The 12,004-nt window shown below is 40.4% G+C and overlaps 2 protein-coding genes across 3 annotated transcripts; one reads left to right on the top strand and one right to left on the bottom strand.

Moving 5' to 3' along the window:
* Positions 1-680: 680 nt before the first annotated feature.
* fam43a (family with sequence similarity 43 member A) lies at positions 681-2,778 on the bottom strand. 2 transcript variants are annotated; one of them, XM_010736641.3, is made up of 2 exons: positions 2,633-2,778; positions 681-2,513 (listed from the first exon to the last, which is right to left on the bottom strand). In XM_010736641.3, exon 2 carries the CDS (start codon positions 2,485-2,487, stop codon positions 1,447-1,449), a length of 1,041 nt encoding a protein of 346 aa, XP_010734943.1. In that variant the 5' UTR covers positions 2,488-2,513; positions 2,633-2,778; the 3' UTR covers positions 681-1,446. The 2 variants fall into 2 exon arrangements, with proteins under 2 accessions (XP_010734943.1, XP_010734942.1); XM_010736640.3 differs by having other exon boundaries at positions 681-2,516; positions 2,633-2,710.
* An 884-nt stretch (positions 2,779-3,662) lies between these two features.
* lsg1 (large 60S subunit nuclear export GTPase 1) lies at positions 3,663-9,299 on the top strand. Its single transcript, XM_019254994.2, has 14 exons — positions 3,663-3,996; positions 4,714-4,840; positions 5,287-5,407; positions 5,505-5,591; positions 5,738-5,824; positions 5,933-5,993; positions 6,234-6,410; positions 6,525-6,872; positions 7,068-7,169; positions 7,255-7,398; positions 7,692-7,815; positions 8,107-8,186; positions 8,402-8,572; positions 8,658-9,299. Exons 1-14 carry the CDS (start codon positions 3,898-3,900, stop codon positions 8,835-8,837), a joined length of 1,908 nt encoding a protein of 635 aa, XP_019110539.2. The 5' UTR covers positions 3,663-3,897; the 3' UTR covers positions 8,838-9,299.
* The last annotated feature ends 2,705 nt before the right edge of the window (positions 9,300-12,004 follow it).

The following is a 12,004-nucleotide window of genomic DNA, read 5'->3' on the forward strand; positions in this document are numbered from 1 at the left end:
AAGGAAGTAATATAGTCTTTTATTAAAGTCTCTTCCGTTTATTAGTTGTAATTCTGGTGAAGTCGAGCTGACACATGTTGCTACTAGTGCAACTGTTATGAGTTGGGTAAGTAGGGCTGATTAAAATGTACCAGCTGGTACACGAACACACAGATGCAACATTACAGCTCACAGGTTTATACTACTTGTTTTTAAGAGATTCTTTGAAATGGCTCACCAGAGGAGGACAGACGTAATAGCAAATTTAAAAAAGGCAGTCACGGTGTTAAAAGACCTCGGGTGCTCCTTCTGCCTCGTCATTAAAAGGACCCATGTGATGTTCTAACTGTTTGTGCTTGTGGTGACGTCCTCCTGTGTGGCCTGGCTTCCCTGAGGCCAGTCAGAATGAATGAGCCTTCAGTACCTTAACTCAATAACTTCTACAGCCAGTTCCCTGAAAGCAATATGACGGAAAAAGGGTAAAGACCCAGCCAAGACTGTTAAATGAAACTCATACACACCAACACAGATACTCAAGTGAGAATATATGAAACTATACAAGTGAGATACGTCTTCCTTTGTTCCCTCTTTTCATGTGACTTTTAGTCTGCAGTGCAAATCAGACCACAATTTGAGACAAAGGAAAACACAACCTACGTTTTCCAAAACAAAACTACACAGACTTCAACAACTTTATATATTTTTTTCTTTTTTATTGATAATTCTATGAGGTTCACATAACAAACCACATTTTTATTCTTTAAAAAATAACAGATTTATACTTAAAACATCTTACTTTACATCTTAATACATAACAGTGTTTTTTTCTTTTGCACAGCAAAGATATGACATTTATGTTTCGGACAACATAACAACAAACATTATGTACATGTAGTCAACGTAATACTTGAATGAACTCTACAACAGTGCAAAATAAGATAAAATGAACACGCTATTACAAAAGCGCCCTGACAGGAGAATTAAGGATGCCTGTTTAGACCCACTGAACCACTTAGGAATTCAAGACAAACTTGCTTTTAAAACGGAAAAGTTTTTTTATGGATCTTGATGAGCATTTTTCAACAGAAAAACAAAGAGGGAAAAACTTATGGTAAACAAGCTTGAGGCTACAACAAATCCTCTTAAATAAAATAGATGGAATTAGTGCCGTGCGTCCTAAGACGCACTGGGATTTTGTCGGGTCTTTCAAATGGGCATGCACTTGTTTTTTTTTCTGGGTTTTACACAATCTTAAAACATCATTCAGTAGCCTAAGTGTGTCCATGTGCTAATGTCCCAAAGTGTTAATTGTCCCAAAACCGTAGATGATCTTTCCTGAATCATCTCAATTAGTCGTGGAGGCACAGATTAGACAAACAAGGTTGACGGCAGAGGAAATGTTTCTTGTGGAGACAAAAACAAAAAAACAACAATGCGTCAGAGGCGCCCAGAAATGCCTAAAATTATTCAGGCAATTTCCTGCACCTTTACCTCCTCAAACCCATTAGTGAGCAGAGGGGGCTCCTGGTTGCTCTCTATGGAGGATTCACTCCCCGTGCTCTCTCCAGAGAGAAGTCTGGTGACTCTGAGATCAGCTTTTAGTGTCTGCACGTCGTTTCCTATGCTCATCTCTCCCAAGTCATTGATAATCTGAGTCAACTCCTGTTTACCGTTGGCTACACAATCATCGTCCGTGTCCAAAATGTCCTCACACTCAAAGTGCATCGCCTTCTCCTCCTCCTCCTCCCCCACCAAGTCTTCTGTAATAGAGCCCAGCTTGGGCGCGCTCCGGCTGCGCTCCACCGGTGGTTTGTAGTAACACTGTCCGTTCAGCAGCTTCCTGAGGGGGACCAACGGGATGGTTTGTTCCCCTATGAGCTGCTGCTGCTGGTGCCTGGCATCGTCCCTGCGTTTTAGTCTTTTGAACTCAGCCAAGGCCGTGGCCGAAGTCTGGTACAGCAGCAGCGCCATGGCTTTTGCCTTCTCCGGTTTGGACACCAGCACTGCGTGACAGCGCAGCATCACGGCCTTGTGCTTCATTTCATGCCTGTAAATCCAGGCGAAAACCTTGGGTAACCTCGGGTCCGCGACACAGTAGGTTATCCGGTGCAATAAGTACAAGTGTCCCGGCCTCCTTGCCTTATCGTCCACATGCACCATCCGGATTCCCTGCGAGCTGATGGTCAGCCTCATCTTGGTGCCGTTCTTACCCATTTCGCTTTTGCCCCAGATCTTGCTCACCGCCACGTCCGTGCAGCCGTCCCCTTTGGACTGGATGGTGGTGGCATTCCCCAGGTAAAGCACCGTGTATGTGGGGTCCTCGCTGGTGATCTTCACCTTTTTCCTTTTTGACTTGAACATGCTGCCCACCCTGTTGAGTGCGCTCTCAGGGCAGGACTTGGCGAATGAGGTGAGCGCAGAGTAGTTGAGACTCACCGCATAGCCCTTCTGTTTGGACTGCTTATCTTCCTCTATCAGGTCGAACTTATTCTTCTTCCAAGGTAGCATTTTATTGCAGTCAACAGCAATAAAGTCTACTGAGAGAGAAAGAAAATAACAAACTTTGTATTACGAGTAAATCCTAGAAGTGTTTGTTGCCCTGTCAGGTCATTTATGAGCTACTCTATGAGAACTGAACGCAAAGACACCGTACTTCATCTGTTCATCCTCTGAACTCCTCCTGTCCATTGTGCTGTCCTCGGTCCTCTCTCAGTGTCGGGCAGAGTACGGCGAAGACACGAGCTTCACGGAATATATACAGGGAGAAACCATTTGCGAGCGTCTGTAGGGGGGACCGAACCAAATGAGAAGAGACCGAAAATTGTTTTGTGTTGATTTATACAAAACTTAACGTATGCCTACTGTTCTCACATGGCTGCGGCATAATTTTGAATACAGTTAATATTAATTATTGGAAATTGTATAGCCATAAATAACCATATAAATGATAATACTGACTGACTTATTATTTTCCCACTCCATCATAATTAAGGTTTTGTTGTTAACAGGCTGACAGTATTGTTCACATTTTTAAAAGAGACTTATATAATACATTTATTTTAAAAAATAACGAGTGACTTGTGTGTTTCTGCTTCTGAAACCAACTCAGTCACTATCAACAATCTTTTGTATCGCCAATTTTGACAATAAACGTCATGACGTGGTCAGAATGAAACGCATCGGTCTTATTTTTAAAATTGTGAAACACAGAAATTCAATATAAAGCAGACACAAATGTGTGTCATGTGAGTCAGTCATCACATTGCTATGTGAGGATGTCACTCTGACATACTGCTGCTTTATGCTGCCACCTTTTGGTTCCTATCAGAAGTGTGTGTGTGTGTGTGTGTGTGTGTGTGTGTGTGTGTGTGTGTGTGTGTGTGTGTGTGTGTGTGTGTGTGTGTGTGTGTGTGTGTGTGTGTGTGTGTGTGTGACGATGGAGGAGGAGTTATTTATCACTTTGTGCAACACTAACTTTTAATTTGTTGTTTTTAATCTAGTTTAAAAGTGTATATATTCACGAAGACTGCATTCATATTCATCTGACTGCAGGTCGGCGTGAGGAACCAATGTTGGCACTGTTCCGGTTTCTTCAGGGCACCGTTGATAGCTGGACAGTCAAAGTGGACTGTACCATAAGTACGTAACTATAAACGCTCACAATAAATCAGATATTAACTCTGTTTGTAAGAGACGAACTATTAAGATGTGAAATCCGTAACTATATAAATTAATAAATTCATATATACAAGTAGCTGAGGTCGATTCCTCCGAATATTAGATTGGATTACATTGGTTTGTCCCACTTCCGGTTCATACGACAACAACGCAGTGCACATGGGTTGCAGATATCGTGTTTGCGGCTCTTCGTGTATTTTAAATTAAAGCGTCCCGAGTGGAGTCGTGACATCAGAAGTTATGGGTAAGAAGAAGACAGGCGGAGGAGCCGGGCTGGGCCGAGCTCTGATGAAGGAGAGACTGCAGGCGGGCCGAGGAAACAAGAAGGGCGACTCGTGGGTAAGGACATGGCAACAAGTATCTCACTAAACACGCTGCAGCAGAGCGCAGAGGGGAGCTACCTGTCTGTGATGTGTTATATTAAGATCACTGTTGTTCTTGCCTCTCACACGCTTCATGTGTGGTTCAGCAGAGCTGTCAGTAGAAAAATCTCATTTTATCGCTGCTCTGCCTGTCGAGAATGTAAAGTACCTAAATTAATACACGTCTGTAATAATAAAGCTACCGTGGTGAATTGGGCACAGAGCTAAAAAGTATACGTTTTTTCTGTTCAAGTTTATTTTATTTTTCTGTACATCTCAGATCCAGATGTTATTTGTATAGCCCAAAGTCACAAAGTACATTTGCCTCAGAGGGCTTTACAATCTGTACAGGGAGTGACACCCTCTGTCTTTAGACCCTCGGTTCGAGTGAGGAAAAACTTTTAAAAAATGTGGAAGAAACCTCAGGAAGAGCCACAGAGGAGGGATCCCTCTCCCAGGACGGACAGACGTGCAATAGATGTCACGTGTACAGAACAACTCAACACAAACATATTGTACAATTACAATAAATGATAAAATGCCAATGAATCACAATGAGTGATAAAATGATTACAGTAGCAGTGGAACCTGTGATAGAGACAGAGAGACACGGATGCACAGCGGCATCTGCATGTTCTATAAGACTCGTGTGGTTTGTCATGAATGTAATCTTTTACTTGTTTCACATTCGCAGCTCCACACCAGTGAGCTGAATGATGGCTATGACTGGGGACGGCTAAACCTGCAGTCAGTGACTGAACAGAGTTCGATGGAGGACTTTCTGGCCACTGCTGAATTGGCAGGAACAGAGTTTGTCGCAGGTAAATAATACCTCATATAACTCATGTGTAGGTCTTGAATTTTATGTATGTTGGGGCCAAAGATAAGACAGCATTCTCTGACACGTATGTTTAATGTAAACAACTAAACTGAATGCAGACAACAAATCCAGACTAGTTTCTGCACAGCAAATTTCGGCTTGTATCTGTTTAAACAATGTTGGATCTGGCCGTACTGTATCCACTATGTTTCCTAGGATTTGAATTGACCTTTGTTCGTAGAGTTACAGTTTGCCTCACTTTTACTACTTAGAGGATCATAGATTCATGTTTTCTTTGTTCTGGATGAAATTGGAATGTGTGCAGCAGCTTCGAGGGCGCTTGAATATGTTTTGCCTTTAAATGTTACTGTGTTATTCACTGTACTGCTGATTTCATTGCTGTTCCTGAATGTTTCCTGCGTTTTTTGGGGGTTTTTTTTTCCTTAGAGAAACTCAACATCAAGTTTGTGCCAGCCGAAGCTAGAGCAGGCTTAATAACAGCTGAGGAGAGAAGCAGGCTTGCAAAGCTGCATGAAGAAAACAAGCATTTCCTCAGAATCCCTCGACGGTAAGTAAGAGTAACAGTAGCAGATGTAGTTCAATTTTACGAAATTGCTGTAGTGAAGATTTAAAATTTTTGTGAAATTGTCTCTCTCAATTTTAAGCCCCCATTGGGATGAAAGCACCAGTCCAGATGCACTTCAGCAAGCAGAGAAAGACAGCTTCTTGGAGTGGAGACGAGAGCTTGCGCAGTGTGTAATATTCTGTAAAATCTGTGTTGTTGTTGCATGTTTTTATTGTACGGTTTATGTACAAAATCAGGAACAACATTTGTAATATGTGGTCAAATCAGTTTAGGATTATTTGAGTCAGCTAACTGCAAATGTTACCTCTAAAGGTTAGAGGAGGAACAGAAGTTATTTCTTACCCCATTTGAGAGGAACCTGGAATTCTGGAGACAACTGTGGAGAGTGATCGAGAGGAGGTAAAAACTGAAGCTGTATGCGACTTTCTGCTCATACCTGTCTCTAATCAGGAATGTTTTCTTCTCAAGTTATGCTTAAGTTTAACTGTTTTTGTGTTTTTCCTGTAGTGACGTCGTCATTCAAATTGTAGATGCCAGGAATCCTTTACTGTTCAGATGTCCTGACCTGGTAAGTGCATGAGGCAGAGATGCTTTGGTGGGAAAGAGAAGGTGTAACTAATTAAACTGTTCCAGTGTTATGTTTTTTATCTTAAGATTTCTCTCAGAGATTTACGGTAGTAGTTGATCTTAATAAGTAAAACAAACTGCCCGATAACCAGCAGAAAAACTGTAGGTTTATTTTGAAAGGGAAGCGAACATTTCACTATATTTTTCATTCAATATGTTTTTGTCTCTTGTGTGCTGCCAGGAGTTGTACGTGAAGGAAGTATCAGAGCATAAGGTGAATATGCTTTTGGTGAATAAGGCAGACCTGCTGACCAGGGAGCAGAGGCGAGCCTGGGCCAAACACTTCGAGAAAGAGGGGCTGAGGGCAGTTTTCTGGTCTGCCTTGGCTGAAAGCGATAGACTGGATGCAGAAGAAAAGGTGAGGAGGTTTGAGGAGACATACTCTGTACACCATCATGGGGAGGTGGATGTTTTCACTTCTTATTGTTTTGAAGAAATGCTTGTGCATAATCTGAATGCACACTTCTCACAGGGCATGGAAGTGGATGATCCAGAGTCTGTAGAGAGTGACCCTGAAGACGAAAGACAGCCAGACAATGAAGACTTGACCCGAAAGGAGGAAGTGAAGGTGGTGGAAGAAGAAGAAGAAGAGGAGGATGAAGAGTGTGGTTTAGAGGAAGAGCAGCAGATAACTGTTGAAGAGGAGGACTGGCACACCTGCTCAGAAGATGAGAGCGAAGAGGAAGGGACTACTGGTTCATCCAGTGAATCCTCCTTCCACAACTCTAGTCGTCTGCTTCATAAAGATGAGCTTCTGGACATGTTTAAGTCTGTTCACAATGGGCCCAGGTGTAAAGATGGACAACTGACAGTGGGACTGGTAGGTATAAAGTTAGCGCTATACGATCTACCACAAAGTTGTGTTTTTTTATTTTACTTGGTCAGTTGGGCTATACTGTGTAATCAGAAATGTTTGTTATTACATTGAAAATTGGTTCCTATTTTACAGGAAAAATACTAGAAAACACTTTCCTGAAGCACCATTGACAGTTTTTGTCATATGTGAATTCAACAGGTTGGGTATCCTAATGTGGGAAAGAGCTCCACCATCAACACTATTCTAAGGAACAAGAAGGTGTCTGTTTCAGCCACTCCTGGACACACTAAGCACTTTCAGGTACAGGAATACTCTTTTAAACTTCCCGATATTCAGTCCATCAGCAGAAAATCTTAAGTGCCTTTTTTCTTCTCTTGGATCACAGACTCTGTATGTGGAACCAGGACTGTGTCTCTGTGACTGCCCAGGTCTGGTCATGCCCTCTTTTGTTTCTACCAAAGCTGAGATGATTTGCTCTGGGATCCTGCCCATAGACCAGATGAGAGACCACGTACCTGCAGTCTCCCATATATCCTTTGTATGTTTTTTTGGCACACCACACACACAGAATCCAGGAGCAGCTCTTTTTTATTTCTTTTTTTTTTGGATGACCCTTAAAGGTGCTATGTGAAGTGTAATGATATTACTGAGTCCTAACATGCGCATACTTAACTCAAATTACTAAGTTTATTGTTACAATATGTCAAAGTTTAAAATGTTCTACCTAAAATCTCAAATTGGAACATCATGAAGCTCACAGCGGTTCCAACTCTAAGACTTATAGGATGCTAATTGCAGTTCAGTCCTTGACAGATTTGTCACGTATGTCAGACGGTCCCTCGGCATGTGTTAGAAGGCACCTACGGTATCAACATCATACGACCACGGGAAGACGAAGACCCTGACAGGCACCCCACCTCTGAGGAGCTGCTGATGGCTTACGGATGTGAGACTACCAGACATTTATAGTGTTCCTATGGAAAATAAATGACAAAAAAAAATATATAGATATATATATATATATATATATATATATATATATATAGATATATAGATATATATATTTTTTATCAGCTAATGGAATCCACTGTAGACTTGGTTTCATGTAGCTTGTGTGTTTTTCAACCTAGTTTCATTTAAATGTGTTTTATCTGTTCACTTAAATCTTTTACATAAACGTTGCTATTAAAAAGATCTGTATTAAGTTTAATATTGTGTTTCTCTTTCTGTATTTCAGACATGAGAGGCTTCATGACATCTCATGGCCAGCCTGATCAGCCCAGATCATCTCGGTACATCCTGAAGGATTACGTCAGTGTAAGTTCAAACAAAATAACTTATTTTAGTCTACTAGCTCCTACAAGTTTAAGTTCACCTACACTGTTAACTACAGTAACTGTGAATCTACTTCTGCTTTTTATTTAAAGGCTTGTTGCTATACCAGCCATACATTAACTTAAAATATGTGCATCCTCTAGATCACTCTCTCCCTAATGCACTCACTACACCTTAACAATGTTGACTCCTTACAGGGCAAGCTCCTGTACTGCCATCCTCCTCCACACATTAACCCTGAAGACTTCCAGCCACAGCACAAGAAGTTCCTAAATCGAGACTTGGACTGCTGTGACCTCTCTGCAACACCAAACAAACAGAAAATCAAGAGAATAGAAAATGTGGTTGACAAGAACTTCTTCCATCAGGTACGATACATCTGCTTTCTCCTTATTAGAACTGTGGTTGTTGATTGTAAAATTAAATGAGTATTAATGGGATCTCTGTCTTCAGGAGAACGTGCGGGCGCTCACTAAAGGGGTTCAGTCTGTCATGGGCTACAAACCAGGCAGTGGACCTGTTGGCCCAGGAAAAGTTGGATCCGAGGTGGTGGTGGGAAAACCCTGGAAAAAACACGGCAACAGAAACAAGAAGGAAAAAGTACGTCGTTTGTGCAAGCATCTGGACGCCTGAGTATGATCTGAAATCAAAGCGCTTTTAATTTCAGATCAGACAGTTCAGCTGGAACAAAACCCCCAAAAGTACAGTTAATGCAGGATTCCAATGGATTTAGGGATGAGCAACATCTGTAGGTAGATTCAGGTCCCTTAATCCTGAGTATGGAACGGTCACGCTGTCTTGATCAACAAATGAGGTGCATAATCTGTCATGAGCTGCTTAAAAAAAAAATCATAATGGTGCAATGCATTCCTTCTGCTGGATCACCAGTTGTACACCAGGTCTCTCCACGTGTTTGGAAATGGACACTTTTATTGGACATTGAAAAGGACATTTTCAATTTGTATTTTGAAGCCGTTTAAAATACACATTACAAAATCTTCATTAACTAGATACATTAATGTATTTTTCCATATACAGTTGTGAGTAATGTAACTAAGATGACTTATGAAAATAAATTGAATGGTTTCATGTTAATGTGTCACTTCTTTGTTCAATTACCATGTTACCACTGGTAGTGCAATGGTAAGAAAAATAATCTCTGTATTTGAAACATTTTCAAATAATTCTCAAGGGTGTGTGCATTAATACAGGGACAGAATTCTTTTGAAGGGAGAAAACTAATGTGAAAATTCACCAAAACATATGTAAATGTATGGAAAGTTGAAAAAACAAAAGGTGTGTCAGCCATAAAACATCTAGGTTTCTTCAGTTCTTTGTGTGATTTTTGTTTGGACCTTTCTGTTTAGAGGAAATTTAGCACATAGATTAGCATATTGAAGTTATTATCAGACGATTATTATAAACAAGTCCTTGATTGCTCAGTGCTCACAGATAGGAAAGGATGTCTTCTGATATCTCCCAAGATGCATTCAGAATATGGCTCGGCCATTTATTCCATCAAATGAGTCTTTTGTTCTCAGAGACATTCATCTACAGAGGTCAGACATAATCTGACCTACACGGGAATAATACATGTTTTTAACAAGAACTGGCGAAAGAGTCCAGAGAACAGAAGGTACTCAAAAGTTGGTGTAACAAAAACTTCAAACATTTACTAAAGAAACGACATCTGAGAATACCTGAGTGAGCCCTTTATGTGGGGATGCGCTCATTTCTCGATTTAAGTTTTGATAGAATTGTGCAGTACATTCTGATTTTATATTAGATTTTCTCTATACCGTATATCTTATCAACTACTTTTTTTTTTGTTGGTTTGTTTGGTGAGCATGGATGATTGGTCGTTAATATGAACAAAATGAGATAGATATAAAAAATAACACTTGTGTTAATGCCAATTAGATGTTCAAGTCTTTGTAAAATAATTTGATGGTCAATGGTGTCAAATGTGTCACTAAGATCTATATATTATACGTAACTTTCATTGGTGCAGCCTCTGTCTCATAAACTATTCTCAGGGCGCAAATGTAGCCAGAACCGGCGCTGCCTGTGGCATTACGGAGAGCCTTTCTGTATGTATTAGGACTATCTTGCCAGACTAAACGAAATTCCTCCAGTTTAGTAGCATGTCATTTGAGTTCAGATTTTTGTGCCTTTTGCTTTAATTTGCAAGTCTGTTGGTTATAACATGGTGCTAACCTCCTTTGTTTACTTATCTTCTTTTTCAGAGGTGCAATAGAGTCAAGAGTCGTTTGTAGCGGGCTTGCAACACTTTAAACAAAATGATCTATGATCTAACACCTGCAATTACCTCTACTGAATCCGGCCGTGTAATGTCGGAGGTAAAAAAAAAAAAAAGCAGGGAAAAGAGCAAATGAAATCCAGACAAAAATTTACAGGGTCTAATTTTGTCAGTCCCTGGTCTTAGGTCAGTTTCTCTCCATGAGCTGCAGAAGTGAAATTCTTGATGGAAAATGACTGACCAATAGGCTGAACAGTGGGCTCATTGTTGCTCAGGTTTTGTAAGTTAAGCAGTTAAATGAATACAATTTAATGAATACATTTCTGACATTAACAATTTTACATATTTGTGCAGTCTCCATTATGGTTGTATTGATTTGATGAGTCACAGTGATTTATAGTGAAGTCTTCAACATACCCTTAAACCAAATCAAGATAATAATTTACAACTACAAATAGTCATCAAATTCATATTGTTGTATAACCAACGATCCTAAAACAGTTAACACCGGTCAGTGCTGGAAACCTTTTCAATAAAAGTCCTGGAACAAAAGCTGGATAAAACAAACGTACTTACAAAAGACATGAGAGCAGTAAAATGAGCGCCGATAAAGCGCAGAGACCGATGGGACGCACAATTTATCTGCGTCTTGAGAGAAACAGGTGGTGGCTGAATCCACGAAAAATTCAACCAGACTGGGAGAGAAAGGAGTTGGGTTTCCTCTTGTCACTGCAGGACGCTCCATTTAATTTGAAATATATCAACATTTGGGTTTCTTGAAAAAACGAGGCGATGCAGCGACATGCAATCTCACGCGTCCATGGCGCAACAGCTGATGGAAGAGCCTGCGTGTTTTTTAGGGAGGAGCTCACCTGTGTGATACACCTGCTGTCAGCCTGTCATATGTGCATACAGTATTTGAGGATCACCTTCGAGGAGTTTCAGGTAGTCTACTGAATCCTTCCAAAGGATGAGGATCACAGAGGTGACTCTGATGATAGAGACATGTTTTCCTTTTTCCTTGTCGTGGGGCTTCTTGTTCTCAGTTTTTTTAAGTTGAGCCTTAGACTGTAATTGAAAGGCAGGTTCTTCAGATCTCATCAGGACTTTTAAGGTCAAGCCATTCACTGCTGCTTCAGATATGGCTGCATGAGTAAATGTTTGGTGGTTTTGGGGCGATTGTTTGGGAAGACCTCTTTCATAATGCACACATTAGAACAAGTTTATGACAACATTAAAAACTACTGCATTTTATTTAGGTGAGTCCAGACTCTTGTTATGACAAGACAGAAAAGGTCTAATGTGCAAAGAAAAAAATAGTTAGTCTGTCATTTACTTGAATTATATTTATTTAGTTAGATTCTCTATTAATAAATTTATCATGTGTTTTATTATTATGATTTATCATTATTAACCTGCCTCTGGTGTTTCTTCTAGTTCCTCATTTTTGTGTGTGTGAAGCACATTTAACAGTATTAAAGTATTTTTAACCAAAATAAACTATATCAAGTGTTTCCCCCTATATTCATTTCACGTATGG

Source organism: Larimichthys crocea, chromosome XVII (assembly GCF_000972845.2).
Source record: "Larimichthys crocea isolate SSNF chromosome XVII, L_crocea_2.0, whole genome shotgun sequence".
NCBI classification, from domain to species: Eukaryota; Metazoa; Chordata; class Actinopteri; family Sciaenidae; genus Larimichthys; species Larimichthys crocea.

What these genes read in the sequence shown, in the direction of transcription:
- fam43a (XM_010736641.3), bottom strand. Translation starts at nt 2,487, where the DNA reads ATGCTACCTTGGAAGAAGAATAAGTTCGACCTGATAGAGGAAGATAAG.
- lsg1 (XM_019254994.2), top strand. Translation starts at nt 3,898, where the DNA reads ATGGGTAAGAAGAAGACAGGCGGAGGAGCCGGGCTGGGCCGAGCTCTG. An exon ending in ACAAGAAGGGCGACTCGTGG is followed by an intron (nt 3,997 to 4,713) that starts GTAAGGACATGG and finishes TCACATTCGCAG; the next exon opens with CTCCACACCAGTGAGCTGAA. An exon ending in AGGAACAGAGTTTGTCGCAG is followed by an intron (nt 4,841 to 5,286) that starts GTAAATAATACC and finishes TTTTTTCCTTAG; the next exon opens with AGAAACTCAACATCAAGTTT.